Source organism: Lipophrys pholis (assembly GCF_963383615.2).
Source record: "Lipophrys pholis genome assembly, chromosome: 10".
NCBI lineage: Eukaryota > Metazoa > Chordata > Actinopteri > Blenniiformes > Blenniidae > Lipophrys > Lipophrys pholis.
In genome coordinates this window covers 27522947-27546815 of record NC_137640.1, presented here as the reverse complement: position 1 = coordinate 27546815, position 23869 = coordinate 27522947, and the positions used below count along the sequence as shown (strand labels likewise).

The window sequence follows — 23869 nt, the reverse complement described above, 5'->3', positions numbered from 1 at the left end:
CTCCATGTAAAAATGCTGCACTGATGAAAGAGTAATTTAAGTACACCCCACCTAGTGATTATGTTGTATGAATCCTCAGCCTTTTCTATCAGGTGGACAAAAGTGGAAAAGGAGCATGAGTCAAACCATGTTGTCAATATGTCCTCACAATAGTAAAACGCTGGTGTGTAAACATTAGTTCCTGAAGAGGAAGTGTAATATCAGTCAGAATGGGTCTAAGATGAGCATTAACAATAATGTCAAACAAGGAGTTTTATAGTTTCTTTAACAATTAAGCAAAAAACAAAATGAAGAATAACTAAAACAGGCCTGTTATTATTCACCAGCAGCCTGGAATTCAGCCGGAGCTTCATGAATTTGTCCGCCAATACATGCATGTCAGGGAGAGCCAGAATTCTAGATTCATACCAGCGTTTCCTAACAAGTTCATTTCACTTTGGTGAGCCCTCAAAGTACACACTGGTCCTGCCTCCTGTTCATTGCAACTTCCAAATGTCAATTAAAAGAGGAGAAAAGAGGAGAAAAGAGGATTAGTGTGGGAGATAAAACTAATGGCAGGTTTATCATTTCAGCTACAGATTTATATAGTAGTTTGTTTGAACTCTTTCCTCCCCTCAAAAGTTGTAATTCCATTTGAATTTTATAGTTTGTTGTGGTTTTTACCTTTGGTTCATAAACATACTGGTGTCACGATCCGAGAGTCAAACAAAGTTTGCGTTGATGTTGGACTGAAGAGGTTTCGATGCGTTGACGGCCACGATCGGAAGCTGTCAGGTGCTGGCCAAACAGAAACTCATACAAGCTGCAGCAGTTCGATCATTGGGCGTTGGCACGGCGTCCCAGATGTGAGAAAATCACACACAAGCACTGATTTCTTAGCAGGTCAAGCTAAAAAAAAAAAAAAATAAAGTGTGTTTATTTTCTCTCCGGGCATGTTTTCAGTGTTCACTGGGAGAAACTGCTGTGCAGGTCTGAATGATTTTGCTTGAAGTTTCATGTCTTGTGAAAACCTTCTCTTTCATGAAAAAAACATTACAGCATAGACACAAACTGAGTATGTTATAAGAACATTTTAATGTTTATTCACATTGGATTTACAACCGATAGTGTTTGCTGACAGTTACTTATAAGCAGGACTGGCAAATTCAATTTATTTGTCTTACAAACGGATGTTGCATTTTTAGCTTTACCTCATACTTACTGGAGTTTCTCAGGGGGAAATGGCGTTACTGATCAGGAAAAACAAACATTCGTCTTTATTCTAAGGCTAAAAAAAGCCATTTTCTTCATACACAAGTGCTTTAGCTCAACATACCTGTCAGTGATGACAGCATGAACATTGGCTGTCAGTCATAGCATATACAAAAAGTAAATATATATTTATATATTTGCTGCATACACTGTACACAATTTGACACATGATGTAGAAATTGATATAAACATGGGCCTTGAAAAAGTTCTGTCTCCTCCTACTGGACTTTTTTGTCTTTGTCGGCCACCACTTCAGACAGGTCCTCTGGCTGTATGGATTTCACTTTGCCCTCCATCTCCGTCACCCTCTGCTTCATCCTCATCTGGCTGGAGGTAAATTCGGCCATTAGCTGCGCGAACTTGGTCTGCATGACATCGAGGTTGCTCTGCAGTTTGACGATCTTTTCCTCGAGGTCCTTGGGGTCAGCGCCGGCGTTGGCGATGGCCTCGTCGATCAGGTTGTCTTTCATCAGGATGGCTTTGCCCTTCTCCTCCAGAGCCTTTTTGGCATCCGGATACTCGGTGAGGGCTTCCATCAAGTCGTCTTTGGAAAGAGCAAAGAGATCGGAGTAACCCACACTCCTGATGTTGGCCGTTCTTCTGTTGCCGGCTTTACTGCCCTTGATCCCTAAGATACTGATTTCGCCAAAGTACGCGCCGTCACTGAGGACCACAAACTGAGTGACCCCGTCGTCGGCCACCACTGCCAGCTTCCCTTCTTTGATGATGTACATCTCCCGCCCAATATCTCCCTTCTTACAGATGTAATCTCCAGGACTGAACACTTGAGGCTGAAGCTTGAGCACCAATTCAATCAGAAGCCCCGCCTCGCAGTCCTGGAAGATTCGCACTTTCTTCAGCGTATCCAGATGGACGTTGATGGCGATCTCGGCCCTCAGCTTGTCGGGAAGGTTCTTCAGCACTTCCTTCTCGTCGCAGGTCTTCTTCTCCGTCCACAGGTAGTCAAACCACTTGATGACTCTGGCCTCTAGGTCTTTGGTGACCTTTCGAAACTGCATGTACTGCTTTATGGAGTCGATCTTGGCCTGGAACTCTGCACGGGAGGCGTTCATGTTGGAGATCATGGCACCCACGTTACCGACGATACTGGCGAAAATCAAGACCCCCGTGAGGAAGTCAGCAATCACAAAGAGAAACTCAACGTCTCTCACGGGCGGGGGGGTTTCTCCGATGGTGGTGAGGGTCAGCGTGGACCAGTATAAGGAGTAGATGTACTTTCTGGCCAAGCGGCCATGCTCTGGGTGACTGATATTGGGGTAAACCCAGGTGTCTGTCCCAAACCCGATGGTTTTTGAAATGGCAAAAAACATACAAGCGTTCCAGTGAATAATAATCAGGATATAAAGTACAAGGTTGCTGATACGGAACATGTTGGGGAAGCTTGTTCTAGTTTCGGTCCGCTCAAAGAATTCAAAGAGCCTTGAAATCTTGCAAAGACGATTGAATCTGAACTCCGGATTGTTGAATCCATATCTCAGAAACAGCAGGTCGGTGGGTATCATAGAAATCATATCGTATTTGAACTGAGACGTCGTCCTGTACTTTGCTCTCAGTTTTGCCGACTCTTTTACCAGCAGGCCTTGTTCCAAGTAACCTGAAGAACAAAGACAGAAATTAAAAGACAAATCCAAGCCCACAATGCACAGATAATGATGAAGAGCCGTTTTCAACAATCTGACCTGTTCGTGAGCGGACAAATGTGTCTCCAAAGTAGATGATGTCTGAAGTGTAGTCTAAAACTATCCAGAGTTTTGTATACTTGTCCTGGAGTTCATTAAAGCAGGCCCTTGAAGAATGGAAGACACAAAACAATAGTAAACAAAACTCAGGTGGACGCAACTTTCCGTTAATGATGGAATAAACTGTGTGGCGACAAAACGACTGTCAAATGTGGACAAATTCAAAAAGAAATGTAAAGAGTTGATTGTGGCGAGGTACACTGCATGTTGATGACATGAGGATTGGTTGTTCATACAGTAGTGCTGTCTGAGTGATAGGTGTGTCTTAACTGTTTATAGTATATCGTAGGATTTAATGAATTGAAAGTGATGAAGATATATTGTTGTAAATTAAGAAAACGGCAATGATGTGAAGGGGAATGAATAAATAAGTCTTCCTACTCCTTTTTGTGCAATAAAAACCACGGGTCACATATGGTGTTTATTTTGTTTATGTAATTAGATGTTGTTGTTTTTTGTGTGTTTTCGTTTTTTATTACATGTTCAAAATAAAAACTTCAAATCAAATCAAATCAACTTAATGAGTGACAGGGGGACATTACCTTGTTACAATCATCATGAGGTTATAAAACACTGGACCCGCAATGACCGTCAGCCATCTGTAGTACTGGTCCGTGGCTGGATCCATAATCCACACCTCTTTCCTGAAAGCAAAGCAACATGAATTCACGCTCTTGCAAGAGTTTGTTAGATTTTGGAGTAGACTTTGAAGAGTCGACGGTTTCTGTCCGTCATCGAATTTCACCAGCAGCCATAGATCTGATGTAGTTACTCACGGGGGCTCCTCTTTCTTTTTATCATCTTTCTTATCATCCTTCTTCTCGTCCTTCTTGTCATCCTTCTTCTCGTCTTTCTTCTCATCTTTCTTCTCGTCTTCCTTCTTCTCGTCTTCCTTCTTGTCCTCGTCTTTTTTCTCCTCCTTCTTGTCATCTTTTTGAATCTCTTTTTTGTCCTCCTTTTTGCTATGGATCACAAGTTGATCTTTGAAGGAGTTGCAGAGGAGGACGGAGGTCTACGAGGGAGTGCTGGAGGGCTACCAGTCTACACGGAGAGGTGAAGGAGCGGCTACTTTACAGCGTTCGCTAGTTCAACTTTGTTGGAAGATCTGATGCAGGTTAACGTCCGTCCAGCAGATGGTGATGCGCTAAAATACACCACATCTGTGCTGTTTGTTTTTCTCTGAAGGACCCACATCATAGCTTACAACAACAACAACAACACAAACAAAACCTTCAAGCAAACAAAGCAACAGGGTTTGGTTCTGTCTAATGCCGGAGCAACGTGGGATCAAGTAACTTGGTTTCAAGGAAGTCTGGTGCTATTAGCTTTGCTTTAGTTACCAAACACACCACTAGTGCCACTGTCAAGTTTTATTTTTCTCAATAGAAATAATCTACATTTCTATTTTTTCTACTTTCTGACATAGACGTACGCATACACACTTACTCGTCTGTGTTGTTGCAGTTATTCATGTTGTAAGTGGCTAATGGCCATTTATTGGCAAGACTTTGGGGAAAAAACAAAGACATATTGTACCGGTTAAACTGTAGATCATCTTGATGTGCCACCTCCTAATATATATATTTATATATATATATATATATATATATATATATATATATTTCTGACAGCTTACAGTATCATGGGCATTATTGCGGTTTGTGTATGTAAAATAATAAAATATTTAAGAAACAGGGACTACATCCCAACACCAAAGCAAAAGATAAGACCTTATTATAACTTTTTAGATCCTTTCAGTAGGAGAACTTCGATTTGTAGTCTATGACTACAGCCATACTGATACAGCCATACCTTCTGAAGCCCTACTGTGCTTACTTTCTCTTGCGGAGCGTGTCGTTGTCCAAAGACTGGGCATTGCTGTGTCGACTGGACGCGACTTTTAACTCGGGGCCTCGGAAGCGCTCGAGGAATGAGTCGTGTCTCTCTTCTTCGGGTTTCATTCTGTGAGATGCCCAATTCCGCAGCATGAAGAAGAAGTAAGACAGTCTAGAGGGTCAGAGGAGGCAAAACAGCACAAGGTGACACCCATCTAAGCTACAAACACACTGCTAGGTCACATAACAGAACATCAAAATCAAGTCTGTCCAACTCATTTCAGTAGAGGGGCTGCATTCTGTAGTATTATTTAAGTATTACTGCATTTTTTTTGTAAAAATAAGTGCAGTTTCAACAATATGCCAGTGACGATGAACAATGAAATGTCTCCAATGTGAAAAATGTTGCAGTATTTATTATTGATTATAATGCCGATTCTCATTTGTCCAGGTACGAGGCATCTCAAACCAAACTGATCAGGTGAGGGAACAATGTGGCTTCGATGCTCATGTTACTTTCACAAAAACTTTTGCCGATACATCCCTGACCCTTCAGCTCGGATCTCGGCACTGTGTAAGGTCTGCTACACTGAAAGTATATGAATTAGAAACAGAAGTTACTTCATGAAAACATTCCAATCCATGTCTTTCATGTCTCCGTTTTGGCGCCAGGCCTGTAGGTTTGACAACTCTGAACCAAGAACCAGTAGTGGAATGTTCCTGCTAATGTCATTCAAACTGTGGATATTCAACAGGGCAATCAAAGGTTGTCATTATAGAAGTTGATCTAATGGAAATGTTTTTCATTATTGATTCAAAGGCTCATAAGATTACATTTTTGGTGAGAAAATATTAAATAGCAAGCCTGTACTTGCGTTATTTTGCTCTAATGTTCACAAGCCACAAAAGTTGATAGCCTCTTTTCTTTTTATCCTTCATCACTAAAGTATTTTTGTTCTCGCTGTTATGAAGAATCATATTTGTGAAGGGCAGAGTAGCAAACATTTGTACCACCAAATCAAACAGGTACATTTTGTATATAAAGTATCAATTTATAAGTGATAGATACAAACATGCTTTTCTTAACTGTAATCTAAATTCTGTGTTATACCTAAGCAGGGTATAGTTGTTAATAGAGGGAAACCTTTTGATCTACTCTGGGTATTTCACTGTATATTTTTAGTTAAAAGTCATTTGTCCTCCAAATATTATATAGTTTGCATCATTCAACTCTACTCAACATTGCTTTTATTTGTTAATTGCAGGTATACGGCTTTTGTCTCGACAAGTGTCCTCCATTTGTACTTTTTCTGAACATCACTGAACATTAAACAAATTTTTCAGTAGCTAAATAATACTTTCGTAAAAATCTGTTATTTTAAGCCAGACATGTCTTTTGGAGGAAGAAACTTGACGTAGTGTATCTCTAAGGGGCCTTTCACATTCGGATAGTCCGGGACTCGGTTCACTTTCTCAACCACCTTCGTTTGGTTCAATTTGCATTCAAGCAGCACTTTTGGAACCGGATCAAACCGCCTGGAAAATATCCCGCAAGTACAACAGCTGCTCGTTTGGGGACCAGACAGGAAGTAAAGAAGAAACACGGTTCATTGATTGGTCCGGACCGAAAGCCCGTGGTTATGCCAGGCTAGGTAGCTTGCAGCTAACAGGGAGCCACAAACAACCCCCATATATAGTCTTCAGACCAGATATCTCTCTACTTCTTGCTCACTACTTCTTCCTCACTACTTCTTTCTCACTACTCCACGTTTGCCCATGAGATATTTTTCCAACTTTTTCTTTCTGCATCTTCTCATAGGTGTGGTTAGCTTTGTTTGCTTACTACCCAGAATGCATTGTGCTCTGTGTTACATCCTCTCACCCCGTCTGTTGGAAACATAATTTACATGAGAACCGCGACCCACGTTTTCAAGGGGACCAGAGATGGATTGTTAGATCCGGTTCAGAGTTTGGGGGAGCGTTCAAGACGCCCAAACGAAACAGTGTTTCCAGAAACGTCCTGAACAGAACTCTGGTTTGGATCAAACTGGGAAATGTGAACCTGCCCTGAGAGATCTTAATGCTTTCAACCATGGAAAGCTAAAACATTATCATCTATCAGATCCTCTTAATGAACAAGTTAATCTCCTGGTTCTTGTATTTATCATAATAAAAACTGGGAAGATGAGGTTATGGTTTATCACCTGAACGTTTTGAAGTGGTTGGATGAGTAAAACCATAAAAGTTCATAGTACACATCTGTATGTATGAAATGTTAAATTTGAAAGCCAAGACGGTGTTTTCGTGGATTAAACCAAGTTTAACCTCCACAAACTGTCATTCCACAACATAAACTATACCACACTATTGTTAATCCAAAGAGGATGGCAGGCTACAACCATTACTACTCTTCTGGGCAGAGGTCCGACACTGATATGTCTTGCTGAGGGAAAGTCAAACCTACTTTTGTTGTCTCAGTTGGGTTTACATCATCTAATATCTAAATACCCAAACACAGTCTGACTCATGGAAAGTACTATGAAGTACACTTACTGTCCACTACTGGTCCACACCCACTGTGATCGTTCAAACTACTGCTACAGATGCTCACCTGGCCATTGCTCCTGCACCAGCAAATGAATCTCTGTGGGACAACGCAACTTCGGAGTTGTCCTCACAAAATGAGTGTGTCCTGCAAGGCAGCAGATGGAGAAACATTCACACTGACCACATCAAACATTACGGGCAGTCTGTCAAAATCCAGAACAAACAAGACGGTGAGAAACAGCGATAATGGTTAGTGGCCGGTATTGTTGGTAATATCAGACCTGCTGTCCCCATTTTCAATGACTGCTAGCTCGTCATCAGGTGTGTGGTTGGACAGCCGCTGTCTGGACGAAGGGACGTTTTCACTGCAGACTTTCGCCATCTCGCCCAGCCTGGCTCTGCCGGCCCTGAGATCACCGACACAGAGGAATCAGTCGGACTGAAACATCACGGCACAAAACGTTATGATCCGACCTTCTTGTTATCTGTCATTCTGACTGCAAAAGATGTGCAATCTGTAATCGAATCCGTCAAAATGATAACCAGTGTTTATGTTTCCCTGGCTTTTCTTAAAAATTTTAATCAACGATAGAAAGCATTTGACAATGCAAAGCCGGCATGACACGAATATTAACAAACAATGGATACCAAAACACCACATGTAATACGTAGAATGTTTTTGTCGATTGTCACAGCACCGCACTTGTGGTGTTTATCTACCTGGAGCACAACAGATTATGTTCTGTGTTTTTTTGCATTAATATACATCGACCGGGTTTGAATGGTGAACTAATGACATGCTACGTTAAGTCGTAGTTACAGTATTGAATCAAATACTTAAAAAAAAAGAAAAAAGAAAAAAAAGACCTGACTCATGAGAGTGTTGGTGTGTTTACTGAACGCCACTTTTCCCAGTCTGTCTGAGAGTAGCACCTAAAAATAAACCCTGATTATGTCCTTAAACTCTAAACAAGATCAGTGCTCTCTCTCTGTGACCCATCAGCTGGCTCTAAAATAACTAATCTCGCAGTGCTGGAGTGTACTGTACCTGCTATGTTGGGTGGTGTATACAACAAGTTAAGTCTATTAGGACACCTCATTAGCAGCAGCTACAGGTTTGTGGCTGAGGAGGGATAGTCTGGAGAAACATGCAGATCTGCTGCCTCTGGGGAAAAAAGGAGCTTTTACTGGAAAAAAAACAAACAAACAACAAAACTCTTGTGATCCAGTACTTAAAGATTTATCATGCTTTTCAGAACATTTATGTCTGGATACCATTTTCATTATGTAAAGTGAGATATACTTGTTAATCTAGTTTATTTATTTGTTTATCTATTCATTTGGTCTGGTCTAGTGCTAAATAATGACTCACTGATCTCTGGGAAGCAGCGATGGTTGTAACACGTGCACTCCTCTAGATTAGTGCTAATACCAGGGAGTTAAGCAGCCCCCGCTAAATCAAATCACTCTGGCAGGACTGCCAAGAAGCTGATTGCTTGAAGGGTGACGAAAGGTAAAACCCAGTGAAAAGTGTGTGTGTGTGTACCAAACATATTGCATCATCATCATCATCATCATCATCATCATCAATAACATTGCAGACTCTTTAACCATTAGCACAGGGAGCAACAGTTAAAGCTCCTTGAAATACATTTAGGTTGAATGTTTTTCACCCTTGCCAGATGTTTAAGGCACTTTTGAGACTTACTGTATTCTACTCTTATAATAAGTAAGCATGGATAAACACCAATAGATGACTTTTATACGGAATAAGATCTTTTGGTCAAACCAATCAACGGGCAATGTATTTCACAATTTATAGTTAAGAATTCTCACTGTATTTCCTTTAAAAGCTCACACATTCTTGTTTCATCATAAGCACTACATGGTACTAGAAATTTTTAAATATTTGATTTGGTCTTAGTAACAAGAATAAAATACAAACATTATCCTAAGTGGTCACTTACTCTATAAAGAGAAACCAGGGATTTTGTGGTGTGTGGTTTTGTTTGTTTTTTTATTTTATTGTGATACCTGTGAACTCATTGTATTCTCATGATTTCATTATGTAACATATTTTGAGACACTATATTTGGGTTTTTTATACGGTACACTTATTAAAATTGAAATGAAATATATTTAAAATATTCCAATTGGAAAGTTCAATCCAATATATATGCATGTTTCACAGTCATTCTGGGAAAGATTTTTACTTTTGCATTGTATTGTAATATAAAAGTACCTCCATGTTCTGTTATTTTCAAGCTTAGTGGTCACTGTTACTATTACACTGCATTTGTATAAAGAAGCTTTTGGAGGCTGCCACTGCTCAGCATGGTGCCCTTTCACAGTATAAGAAGATGAAACAAAGGTTCATCAACAAAAACACAGGATACTACAATGTCTGCAGTATATCTCTTATTTGAATGTAGGGGTAAATCTGGTGGTAAATCTTTAAACTCTTGTGGTTTCTATTGTTGTTACTGTTCTGTTTCTTCTATTTGGTTGAGTTTTCCCCCTTGAGATTAGCTTTTCTGTGGCACACATGGCTGAAGGCTGACCTAGAGATTTATGTCTTGGGTGTTAGGTTTCATTCCGAATAAATCCCATCCTCTTGTTTATTGTCTCTGAGAGTGTCTTTCCATTAATCGTTTTTTTTTAATGAAACACAGGTGCACACCATTTCCATTTGAATGCAACCGAACGACTGTGCATACAGGCTTCTTGGAGTTTTGTAAGATGTTTTATCAGGAATTAAGTGGGACGTGCTTGAATAAAATGTCCTTGAATGAAGTGTTTCTGGTCTCCATGTGCAGCCTCACTGTAGCCACATATCAATTCTTGTTAACCTACCTTCAGATTTTTCTAGTAAACTGAATCTTCCCTTCAAACTACAGTCAAATTGTCTCGTAGCAGAAAGAAATGCAGTCACCTGTTTGAAGCCTTGTTCAGTTCTTCAAGCTGATCAAAGCATGAATCCACCCATCAGTCCTCCGATACAATCCCATTTTTCAAAAAGATTAAAAAAAATTAAAAAATAAAAATAAATAAATAAGGTCGTTTCTCTGTATTGGATTATATTTCATCCAGTAATATAATATCTCCTCTTATTCCCAGCGCGCAGTCACGCAGAGTGTCGATGCCTCCCGTCCATGATTGACTCCAGAAGCTGAGCAGCACGTGGACGGAGAACCGAGCTCTCAGGTGCAGATCAGACACCGAGGAGGGGGAGGAGTCCTGCCCATAGCTTCACCTGCCCTAAGTTCACCACACAGCAAGTCACTGCACTGAGCAGGACACGCATCCACATGCACGCACGTACGCGCCATGGGATAGTCAACTGCAGGAGTGTATGTGAAATGAAGCCCTCGAACTAGGGATGTCCCGATCACACTTTTTTGCCCCCCCCCCCCATACCGAATTGAGTATCGGCTGATACCGATACTTCCCCGATCTGATACTCACATTGCTATTGCAAATATACTCAATAGTCTATTTTTGGAGCAACTAAGATGTCTGAAGCTAAAAGCAGTATTGGCAGAAGCTTTGTTTAGCTAGAAATTATTGTAAAACTCACTTATTGAATCAAAATTATTTTCAGAATGACTTAAACATAAATGCTCTTAGGCTAAAATGTAACTTCTTTGTGTATTAAATGTCAGTTTCACTTAAAGCAGTATGAGAGGTTTGACCTGAATTGTCACAAAACATTTACATTTCAATGTGAAGTATAAACACATAATTCCACTTCAAAGTGGTAAAACCTGTTTGACAAAAGTATTCTGAACATAGTTCTCTCAAAAACTTATTCAGAATATCCCAGTCTCCCTTCAAACTAGTGTAACCTTCTGGGTTGGTTTTTTTTTGCCAAATCGCTCCCCTGTGGGTACTTATCCTTTATTTTAAAATCCTTTATTTGAAAGCTTTTTTTTTTAATTTAAGGCTTTTTCTTTAGTTGTTGTTGTAAACTGAGGGTACATCCACACGACGAAAAAAAACGATCTTTGTCCTCCCTGGCCTTCTCCCAAAAAACTGTCCACACCTCACTGTGAACACGGCTCAACACGAGGCTTCAGGGCATGTAGTACACATGCCAGGCCTTTAGGGGCGCTGTGACTCACCAAACACAACAAAAACGCAGAAGAAGACAGACCACATAGAAATTTAGAAGTAGGTTTCTGCACATAAACACATAAACCACTTTATATAATCTAGTTTTATAGGTCTATGGCCCCGCTCCGCTGCTTCTAGCTTCTGCAGCTTGACCGGAGCTTGTAGTCCCTGATTGTTGTGGTTATTAGGTGATGTTGCGGTCCGCGTTCTTTTTTCTTTTCTTTTTTTTTTAGATCGGCGGGGTGATCGGCTGGAATTGCCGATTCCGATCACTCACAAACCACCAATATCGGCCCCGATCCAATATCTACCGATCGGATCGGGACATTGTCTTTTCATTTATCTCTCCTCAGTTATCAACTACACAGTGGCAATCACCCTGAAGTAGCATCCAATGTGTTCAAAGATGAAGGTCAGCTTACTTCAATTCAATTTTATTTTTCTATCGCAAAATACAAAAAACCCCAAGGATTCCACTTCAGCAAACATAGTCGCTGGTGGAAAAAAATCACTTTTAACAGGAAGAAACCTGCTGTGTCTGTGAGAGCTGGACTGGCTCCTCCCACACATGTCCATCTTGGGAAGAGGAGGAAGTACTTCCTCTTGTGGTGCCATGTGCCAGAGCAGAGCTGCTTAATTGTGGGAGGAGTCAAGGGGAGGGCCTACCTTGAATGGGATTGGGATTTATATGTGCATTCATATTTACTTTGTGTTATTGTTTTTAATCCATTTCCCCCTATTATCTATTATTGTCTGTGAACTATCACTTTTGCAAAACTGAAATTTTCCCACAGTGGCATAAAAGAAATCTAACTTATCTCATTTCATCTTCCTTTGTTCTGCTGCTTTATTAGACTTAAAGCACCAACTCGATTAGGTTTTAAGAAAATAATGATTTGATTAATATACATGCTTTTTCTGCTTGTAACAACTGCAAATACATACTAATAAATGCTGCCATATATATCATGTTTATCAAAAAGGTTTTCTATTTAGGACTCTGACCAGGTAGTGTGTTTGTCCTAAAGCTGAGGGAATGGGTAAAGCTACACTCTGTGTCCAGACATCATGTGCCTTGTTTTGAGTGTTGTTACAAGAATGGCCAAATTAAACTGAATTCAGTGGCTTGTTGAGTGATGAGAAAGAGAGAAGCCTCATTGGCTCACCTCAGCAGCCCGGTCCCTCTCCACATCACCTGCAGCCATAAGGTTAAAAGAGAAATCCCTTGGCAGTATGTAGAACTGCACCACTAATCCCAGCTTAGACTTGAGTGCCTATTTCAGCCAACTAATGCCCCCTCACTTAAAGCAGTAGAACATTTTCCCTTTTGTGTAGTTTTCACATTAATTGATGTCGAGTTCCACACCGTCTTCTCTGCTGTCTTTTTAGTGTCAAGTATTTCTCTTACCTACATACGCACGTAAAGACGTATTTTTTAATCTCATGTTAGTGGAAATTCAGGCAATATTACATTTCAACCAATACAGCTGCTGAGCCTGATGATGTTTGTTTTGTTGTGCATCCATTGTCATAATAAACTGAAGGGAATTAGCTCAGGTAATGGACTTTGGGATTGTCCGTGCTGAGAGTGGGTTTAGGCCAATCCAGATATACAGGAAAGGTGCTTACTGTGCACAGGGAGCTGCTGGATAGTGGGGCTATTAGTCAAATCAACTGACACAGGCAACACCAAATATGCAAAAAAAAAAAGCTCTGTTCAAAGACAGTAAAGATAATTAAGAGCTGATTATTATTCCTTTCACAGTCTGTTAAGAAACATGATAGGCTCAATCTCCCAGAGATCTGATGAAAAGGCCTTCATACGTCTGCCAGGAGTCACGTGCAATTTCCTGTTGAAAGATGAAATTCCATCAGAGTTAATGCGAAGCAGCTCATTGTGATTTTGCGACTTGAAATATGAAAGCAAAGTTTTGTGGACTTGGCAGCATCAGACTGTAGTGGTCAGAATGCGTTTGAATGTCCACAGCAGGATAGGATGGCGAGCAGCGTCATGAATCGAACAAAAGGAAGAATGTCGTGTGGATGTTTAGGAAATAAAGAAGTCAGACGGGCGCTCACTGACCGGGGAAAGCCTTCAGAAAACTCGTGAATCACTGCAGAGCTTAGAAAGCTCAGAAAGACATGTTTCTCCATTGAAGAGATGGAACCAGACCCCTGGTGGTGAATTGTTGAAGTCCCAGAGAAAAGAGTTGGGACGGGCAGAGAGATGAAATACTTTTTAATATGTGAAAGATTTTAAACCCATTTTAAGTTTTTATGTGAGTTGTGATCCTTCACTGAATACAGGAGAACCTCCAAATTTCACTGTGCAATGTTGTATAATGACAATAAAGGCTATCTATCTACAGTATCTATCTATCTATCTATCTATCTATCTATCTATCTATCTATCTATCTATCTATCTATCTATCTATCTATCTATCTATCTATCCAGCTATCTAGGTAGGAAAAGAAAAGACATGACGGACGTTGTGTGAGACACTAAGGGAGGACGAGTAGGGCACACTGTATGTATACAAATACCCAGAGTACACGTCTGTCACAGTCATGAGATTCAGTGGAAGGTATTCCCTGCTACTGTTTGTTTCTTCCTCAATACAAATATTAAAACATGTTTGCTGATCAGTTCTAATTATCTGAGGCACTTCACAGTCTTTTCACGGACACAGACCAGGTGTGAACACGAGGCTGATCTGCAACAAGATGCACTTCAACATGAAACTGTGAGACAAAGCTGTTCCCCAGGCCCGCAGCCAGAACCGGCTTTCAGTCCGTACAATGGGACGGTACCAGAGTGTTGTGGGTGCATGCAGGATTAACAAACAGCACCCCAGACTCACCCTAAAGAGCAAACTGGACCCCCCCATGGATGCTTTAAACATGTTGGCAATGACAGCATGAAACATGACGTGTTCTCGGTGTGCTGACAGGAAATAATACAAATCTTGGTTCAACCTGGAGGGACTGGAAATGTTTTGGTTTGTATTTTTCTTCAAAAGACAGAAGAAAAAGAAAGAAAGGGTGAATTGTGGTTTTCAGAATTCAGAAAAGATCCAAAGGCTTTCAAGCAGCCTGCAGCTGCCTGAGTTTTTGATGCCTGCAGCAGCTGGACAAAGCCTGATGACAGCCAGGCATAAAGCTCAACAGTAAACAACGAGGACACTGATCCACAAAGCCAAAGACATGAACAGTCGGGCCACAGTAACGTCCTGAAGATCATTCTATATTCAAATCGTGACTTTAAAACCTCCAACCTCCAGCCCGGGGTCCACGCTCCCAGGAAGGAGGTTCCAGCGATAACAACTGTCGAAATCAGGTCAAACAAACTGGTTTCATTTTTCTATCTGCTTTTATATTTTCAGAAGAGGTTACGTGTCAAACAGTGTTTTCAAATCTGAGAGAGGAGCTGCACAGCCTTCCTGAGAGGCAATCATTGGTCTGTTTTTGAACAGTGAGCTCTGTACCTCACACAGGTGTGTGAAAGTGATACTTTCAGTGGGATTAAGTCATTGCTGGCTTGTTGTTGACGAGAATGCTCGAATGAGATGTGAGATTACTGCTCAAGCCTTTCAGCAAGTCGGCCTATTGTCTCTGTGTGTGTGATGGCCGATGAGCGTGCACATCATTCCGTGCAGTTATCCTGAACAGAAATCCAAAGTATATAATATATATATATGACAAACAAACCTGGAGGACGATATCGTGAGCATTCCTGCGATGTAAATCAGAGCACAAGCACATTAATGAGCAGAAACCTCGGATGCGTCTCGGCAGCAAATATCAGCTGAAGTATCCCTGGTCCTGCGGCCAGTCCACTCGAGCTGATGAGCTGCGCCCTCTTCATCAGAAGCCGGGGATGATTGCTCGAACCTCATCACCCTTTCATTCCAAACAGAGATGGAGATGATTTCTCCAACGCCAAACACTTACCCAGAGTTGCCATGACGACCTCAAGGGCTAAACTGTGAGTCTTTGCCAGAGTCACAGGGGGAACTATGCAGTGTCTTTAATGAGTGCCGGTTGTTGTTTCCCATTGATTCGTCTTTGTCTGTCCCATAGTCCTCTGAAAGAAGAAATTATTTTTTCCTGCGCGGTCATCAGCTCCACTCAATAATAGATGTTGGCTCCAGATTACAGTCACAAGTGGTTGTGCCCGCGCATCGGTTAGTATCCACACTTCACAATCATCTGTCAGCAGTGTGATTTGTGCCGCATGTGATTGGCCTTTTTTTTTTTTAATCAGAGACACAGAAAATTAACTCAGGTTCACCTGAAAGATTCAAGAGCGTGGAGAGCGTTAAAGCAGAAAGCAAATTAAGTAATAGTCAGGTAATATGATGTTCTTTGATCAGCCGTCAAAGCTGTGTTTTATATAACAGAGGAGTTACTCGGGGAAATTGTTGAATCTTTTTTATTATTTCTCCAGTAAGATTTGATAAGACAGCTTATTTATCGTTTAATTCCAGAGGATTTAAATTTAGTAGGTTCCTCTGACTGTCGGGTTATTTAGACATAATGAAGCTTGTTGGTTGGTCTTATGCTTGCTCGTGTGGAATTGTTGGTTTTTCTCTGGAAAAGTGCCTTGAAATGACTATGTTGTATTTGGTGCTATAGAAATAAAATTCTATTGAATTGATTTGGTTACCCCACAAAATAGGTATTTGAAAATGTGTATTCACAGCTGATTCAGCTGGAGTTTCTATCCATACACAGGGTGAACTTCCAGTGACATATACATGTCTGGAGGATCGGCCAAGGTTAATCTTTTTTTTTTTTTTTTTTCAGAATCAAAATGCATAGAAATAAAAATGTCTTTAGGAGATTGTATAACATATTTTTACTTTAAAATGTTTCTACTGCATAAAATGAGCTTGCACCATTGCGTCTTTCATTAGATGTAGAGTGGGATATTCTAATGAGGAATATCTGAAGTTGGAGGTATTTCTCTTCTCTTCTCTTCTCTTCTCTTCTCTTCTCTTCTCTTCTCTTCTCTTCTCTTCTCTTCTCCGGATAAAAACTACAAACACGTCTGCCCTCTGCCGGACAATGAAGATATTACACTACCTGGCCGAGCAGTGGTGTCCCTGCAGGTGTACTTTTAACAACTATGTGGCCTTGTTCTTTATTTCCTTCTCATACAAACCTAAGGGTATTTATTTTAAGTTTATTTCGGACATGTGGGTACAACAACAAAACCAAAAAATCAAATAAAAACACAAACAAACAAACAAACAGAGCAACTCAAGCAAAAACAAAGTAATAGATAAAATAAGGTATCATTCGTATCATTGACAGATCAGTCTTGTGCAGACCTAATGTAATGATCAATTCTACAGAAAACATCAGTGTGTCAAGTCACAATTTTAGGAATTTACTGAAACAAATACTTTCAGGTGGTTCCATAAACTGTTGTCTCGCCAGATAAAAAAAAAAGTAAGCTGCATGTTGCTGAATAAAGGCTTGTGAGTGTTTTACAATGTAAAATACAGTGCAATATCATGTGCAATAACACTACAAGGTATTGCTATTAACAAAGATCATCAAATTCAATTTCTACAATGTAAAACGTGTGACTAGGGCTACCAAATAGTAGTTTCAAGCACGTTTTGTAGACCATAGAAGACTGTAAGTTCATAACACTTCAAGAAAATATTCAGACATTACTAAATGATCTAATCTATACTGTACATACTGTAATATTTGCTGCCTGTTGATTTTGCAAATTTGTTTTCAATGTACATTGTGTGTGTTCCAGACATGTCAGCAACAAATCAGCTGAAAAGGAAGCACATATTGTTTCACAAAAACCCGCCAGTGGGCATTCCTGCATGACGTAAGATAATATGTGCCATCAAGAAATGTTCCTGAAAGTTAGTGGAAATTCTGTCTCTTTCTAAGTTTTCAAGCCCATGGCAAAAAAAAGAAAGAAAAAAAGACTTCATTCATCAGACACCCAGCCAAATATCATATACACCCTCAGATGTGTAACTATTCAACTTGTCATCAATGCGATTATCTAATCCACCAATCAATCACATTTAAGTCATCAAATACAGAGTCAAGTCAACATGGAGGTGAAACTCTTTCAGCCTGGGAAACTAAGGTGATTGAAGATACTTGTAAAATTGGATAATCATTTCTATTTTAATGGTCTACTCAAAATATTTCTGAAATTGTTGACAAACTGGGATTTTTACTCCCGACTGGTTCTCCTGATTATACAGAATAATAGATTATAGTTGTCAGATTATTATTATTATTATTATTTTATGACAATAAGCCATCACTAACTCAAATAACAATTTGTCAGATAATCTACTACCAGATAAAAGACTGGTGTTTGGCATACTGAGGTTTTGTTGTCATTTTAGTAATTAGATTACTCTTCAGTTATGCTTTGCCCCAGAAGACTAAGGTTAACATTACACACTCATAAGACACACGTCAGACAGTTGCAATTTGGTCGCAATCAGGAAATTAGTTTGATGTGAATTTGTTAATCATTTTAATCCTTTATTGCCCTTTTGCCTGCCATTATTTATCATCACTTACTTTTCTTTCTTCTTACTACACTCTCATAGATTTAGCGTCATTGTCATTCGTACATTCACACAATAGGCGTGTACAAAAACAATAAATGATAAAAATCACACAGTAAAAAAACATAAAAACACATTTGAAACAGTGATAAAATGCCAACGATAGATCACAGAAACGGATAAATGATTGCGCTGTATTTGAGTTAGTTATTGCACTGGGTTTTATGACAGATTTTATACATTATTTAACCGGCCTCAAGACCCGACTGCAGACTGATTTGCAATTCAAGAGGAATGAAGCAGTTGCAGAACCTGGTTGTTCATGACTCGAGTGGTCCCCTGGATAGAAATATTGAAGTTCTGTTAATCACAACGTCGTCTTCACTCGCACTGACCTGACGTTCCCTCAGTATTACGACCATGGGACTGCCATGTTTCAGGTACACAGCTCCACTTCGGCTCAGGTCTGTTTATATAGCACCAACAACGCAGACGTCTCAAATTCCAGAATGTCCATTTGATTGTTTTTGTTTTGTTTTGTCAGTATTGTCAATAATCAGATTTGCTCGTTGATCAATCACCATGAAGACAGACAATGTTACGTCTAACTATATCTCTTTAGTCCTGTTCGTGTTCAACGATGTTACTGTTGTTTATATCCAGCCCGTGTCTGAACGCTGCGGGGAACGGGCTCATTCTAATGACAATAAATAAAGTGTATGGATGTGCAATTGGGCAATGCTGCGTGTGTTGATTTAGCTTGCTTGTAGAGTAAGAAAAACAGCATCATTCATTGCTGTACGGAAATACGTCTTATCTATTGAGTCATTTCCCGTGTGAGTATAAAAAGGCAGAGAACTCGTACAAACTGTGATGCTCTGTGTACAAGTATTGACAGTCTGCTGATAATCAGAGGTGCCGCGGCCAGCAGGAAATAGGCAACCTTTGTCTTCTTTATCAAACAACAGTGTTTATTATTCTTATCTCACGGGGGTTCTTCAGTGATATCCATGTCATTCTTTCTTCACACCTCCAAAAGCTGCTAAATTGAGGGTTTCGTCAACAAACCTTTCTCCTGTGGGGTTTTTATTTTTTCGTGACGTGACATCAGAACTGAAACTTGCACCTCAGGGTTGTGTTTATTTTCTTAATTTATTTCAGGCCAAACGCAGGAAGCCAGTAGACCGGAGCAAATTCAACCATACAGAAGATTTCATCATCCTCAGTCTGGTCTTATCTTAGTTTATCCTACATTTTCTGCTTGAAAACAACTTTTCAGCAATCATCTGCAGGCCTACCTCAGTCAACTATTAACCATTACTCCACTTTCATGTTGCTGCAAACGCACGTGCCGTCAGTGTTAAATGTTAACGCTTATTTGAAAGCTGCTGGACTCACCTGGAGGAGGAGACATGGCCGCGGCCCCTGGAGAGCAGTGCTCATTGTAAAAACCACTGATTTGTATTGAACTCATTACGTCTCTCCATGTACGTCTGGCCGGCAGCAGAACAGCAGCCTGCACAGCTGCTCGCCACACCAGCAGGAGAACAACACTTAGAGGCAAAAGAGAAGGTTTTTTTTTTTACTGCTCTCCACGAAGCTGGGATGAGCTGCTGAGGAACAGCTATGGTGTCATCTGAGTGTGTTCCAGGGAACCCAGAGGAGCAGGGTGGTCTCCTGTTCATTAAAGCATTTTAATCCAGACTACCTGTACCTGGACCACGTCTCTGTGGGGAGTTTGCTTGTTCCTCACATGCACGTGTCCAACAACATGCCGGTAGAGTCACCGGTGTCTCGAAACCGTCTGCAGGTTCAGCCATTTTCCCACATTCATTGTCTAGTTTCTTTTTTTTTTCTTCTTTTTTTTTAATAGTTTTTAGCCATTTTCACCAAATACTGTATACTTTTGTTGACAAGTTAGGATGTGATGCAAATTTATGCTGACAAACTACTGAACCACTCTTTTGCTAAAGAAGTACATTTGTCACGCAAACGATGAGCGATAATAAATATGAGCAACAATAAAAGTGAGATCAAATGTTTATTGTGTAAGTAAGTCGATTGAAAGCCACTGAGGAAGAGCTTACGTGTCACACCACACACATCCTCCAGACCTCCAGACGGTTAATGAGTCACTTCTTGTTTTTAGGTATATGTTTGTTTGTGTCACTGTGAAAATGTGTTACAGACGCTTAAGGTGGTTAACTGGTGACTGGACTAGTTTTATTTAGGTGCGTGTGTTAGTCCGACCCTGTGTTTGTTCTTCGGTGAACTGATGACCCATTCAGGATTCACTCTGGTTTAGTCAGCATCTGACTTTGCACTAAGCAGAGCAGGAGACCGACGAATTGAGTTTTATCTAATCAACGGCAGACATCTTCCTCTCTGTCTATGAATAGTCAATAAAAATAAAGATCAAGGTGGTAAAATGCCATTTAAATGCATGTGAAGTATCTGTAAATGAATAGGTTCATGGAATAAAGTCAGACTGGATATTTGGAAAATGTTTAAAGAGACGATGTCAAACTTACATCCCGGGGGTCAGAACTGTCGGGTCGAGGGTTCTAATCGGCCCGCAGGTAACTGCCAAGTATCAGGAGCAATTTAAACGTTAAGTAAGCCCAACTTGTGTAAAAAGAATACAGTTCTGTGAAAGTGAATACTTACTGTGAAAATACTTTGAATGTTGTGCAATCGAATATCAGTACAAAACAGCCCGGTTTGGTGGAACTCTGTTGCTCATGTACTCCAATTACTTTGGTGTACTTTTGTTATGTATACATTTTATACTTTTACGAGGCAGAGGGACAACTTAACCTGGTTCCTAAATAGTTCTCACTGTAGTTTGAATGGTCGGCTCAGGTGGTCTGGATCCCCACAGCTATAGCCAGCACCCTGAAAGCCTGCATCATGTTTATAAAGTCCAACCACAACATTTAGGAATTGCTGACTTTGCTTTGTTGTACCTAACGTTTTTAGCTGGTAAGTTAATTTAGCGGTTTCAATTGTTGAATTAAATTTTTTGCAGATTTAGCCATTTTCACTTTTACTTTTTGTTGTTCAGTGACATGTTCGGATGTGATGTAGTTTTCAGCTGACACATGATGGGGGGGGTAACAGACGAGAGCAATAATGAAAGTGAGATCAAACGTCTATTGTGTAGAAAAGAAGTGTGTGTGAACCGTGAATGATGCAGAACGTGGTTGTAAGAAATGCCAAAAAGATTGTTCAGTACATATGAACATTTTAAGAATGCACCATCTCCTCATTTGCACTACAACAAAGAAAAATGTTCATTGTTTATCGGTCATTATGCCATGATTGGACCCGTCTGGCCCACTGGAGCTCACGTTGATGTGCATTTGGCACCAGAACTGAAGAAAAGGTGACATGTCATTCTCTGGGATTTGAGTTTAGATGAAAACGTTCAGTAAAGTAAAGATTTCTACTTTTTTAATCTCCTTTAATTTGTCAGTGTTTAATTGAGGAAATGTAATATTTGAACTTGTTATAAAACTTGCTTTTTTTTTTTTTAAGTTTATTTGCAATACTTTGACATCAGGAATAAATGGTTTTTGGCATATTGTCGTCATTCAGATCATTCATTACAAAAGCTATATTTTATGTCAATGTATTTCATCTTTCCTTAACTTTAATTGAATACCTGTTGAGGAGGAGCCAAACTTTCTTCTCTGTATATCATCCACACATCTCTTCCAGTGTGAAACAACACAGGGTGAAGTTGGAACCTCTTTTTGGAAACTGGCACTAATAGAATGATTGGCAGAATTTCCCTGCAGGTGTTGTCTGTTGGGACTAAACAGGTTGGTTTGTGGACGTCAAGTCTCTTTTGGCATTTAAAAAGCAGAGCTACACCAGAGGGGACGCTCCAAACACTCCAGCTTACTCTCCAGTCCAGGAGATACGGGGATAATATACCTTTCGTGAAATTCTTCATACGTGAACAAACTCTCTCCTTCATAAGTGTCCGATCTAGTCATGTGATGTAGTTTTGAAACCAGTTTTCCATGAAAATAGATTTGTGTTTATACAGAATATCTTTGTTCTTTTTAATTATTGATTCGTTCCAGACATGTCAAAACCTATACAAATACACATACATAAAAAAAAAAAAAAAAATCTATTTATACTAATATAATTTTTTCAATACGTTGGCATATTGTGGTTGATGGTTTTTGTGAACCTGGGGACACATTCAACGTTTTGTCAGTTTTATGGACTGACCGACCTTCAGTTCTTAAAGTAATGATGAAATGTTGTTTCTCTTTACTTTGCTGATTTGTTCTTGCCTTAATATGAATTCTAACAGTTGTCAAATGAGGCTTTCTTCTGTGTACCAACCTGATGGTCAAACCCCATTAAGAAGGCAAACAATCCCACAAATGAACCCTGACAAGGCTCAGGTGTGAAGTGAAAACCATTTCAGGTGATGACCTCATGAAGCTCATTGAGAGAAAGCCAAGGGTTTGCAATGCTGCCAACAAAGCAAAGGGTGAACACTTTGAAGGAATTGAAAATGTAAAACGTGCCCCCCCCCCCCCCCCCCCCCCCCCCCCCCCCCACTTGTCATTTATTCATATTTTCTTCAATAAACAACAATTAGATGACACAACAAAAAAGAAGGAAAAAAAGAACACAACTAAAAAGCCCAAAAGATAGCAGGTGAAGTCTGGTCTAAAAATGGAATTACAGTAGTCCAACGCAAGAGGTTACAGGTACAACATCCTTTTTTTTTTTTTTGTAAAGTTTCGCAGAGTCAATTTACAGTCCAAATTTTCCCAGTATTTATCCCCCTTCTCTTTCTGGAGTCGAAGAGAGAATGTCATCTGTTCCATTGAGCGGATGCAATTTATGAAAACAATCAGAAGGGCAGTGGTGGGGGGTGTCGTCTGAAGCCAGAACTTTGTTAGAGCTTTCTTGGTTGTGTTCATAAACATCTTCAACGGGTATTTGTCACCTTTACAGAGGTTGCAGGTGAAGGAAAGTTAAAGAAAAAAAAATAGTTTTAAGCCCAAAGTTGTACATTGAGGTAATGTGTTTACTATATTCATTCATAATGTTGATGCCTTCAATGAGAATGTACAATATAAAAAAAAAAAGAAAAAACATTGACTCAGAAAGTGTGGTAATAATGGTTATATATTTTTATTTATTTATTTATTTTTTCAGACAGTGCAGTTAGCGCAGTTGTGTGGTGAAAATGATTCTTTCTTGTGGACGAGGTTTAACGCGTATTGATTGATTACACAGGGAGCCTCGCTGTGACGCCCCCTGGTTGGAGCAACGAGCTGCACACCGGTGTCGGCCGTTGACGCGTCACGTCGCGAGCGGAAGAGGAAGGTTAAAAGACGGAGCGAGGCCGTCGTCCTGCTCGGTAGTTAGCTGCTGCTGCGCCTCAGCTGAGCGTCTCTTCACGGATATGATTGACAGAGTCAGCAGAGGGGCACACGGGCACGTCGGCGCACTCTCTCGGTTGTTATCGTAACGGGAAGAAGAGCCGCGGCATGGCGAGCGGAGAAAGAGTTTGTCACCGTCCGCACGCGACAGCGAGGATGCGGTGTGCGGGACTGTTGCGGGTGTTATTTATTGCTTTCATTCACACGACGCGGGCAAACAAACAAGGTTTGTAACTCTTAGCTCGGCTACGTTAGCCAGCGCTAACTTCCGCAGACATTCACACCGAGTGCTTTCCGGTGCTTTCACCGGAGGGGGGGGGGGGGGGGGGAGCAACTTTTACCCGGCTCGGACCGCTAGCGTGTCTTAGCTAAGCTGTGGCCGTGT

At 40.4% G+C, this 23869-nt stretch overlaps 2 protein-coding genes across 2 annotated transcripts in view; one reads left to right on the top strand and one right to left on the bottom strand.

Annotated features, from left to right (window-relative positions):
• Positions 1–1052: 1052 nt before the first annotated feature.
• On the bottom strand, positions 1053–10579 carry cnga3a (cyclic nucleotide gated channel subunit alpha 3a). The gene is made up of 9 exons (XM_080472892.1): positions 10326–10579; positions 7675–7800; positions 7458–7538; positions 4848–4973; positions 4458–4517; positions 3788–3973; positions 3554–3655; positions 2952–3058; positions 1053–2866 (listed from the first exon to the last, which is right to left on the bottom strand). The coding sequence occupies exons 2-9, from the start codon at positions 7773–7775 to the stop codon at positions 1470–1472; spliced, it is 2160 nt and encodes a 719-aa protein (XP_080329018.1). The 5' UTR covers positions 7776–7800; positions 10326–10579; the 3' UTR covers positions 1053–1469.
• A 12801-nt stretch (positions 10580–23380) lies between these two features.
• tmem131 (transmembrane protein 131) overlaps positions 23381–23869 on the top strand; it is a 35788-nt gene continuing 35299 nt past the window's right edge. The window contains exon 1 of the mRNA XM_080472889.1: positions 23381–23710. Coding sequence (XP_080329015.1) covers positions 23593–23710 — 118 coding nt within the window. The 5' untranslated portion in view covers positions 23381–23592. The remainder of the gene's footprint in view (positions 23711–23869) is intronic.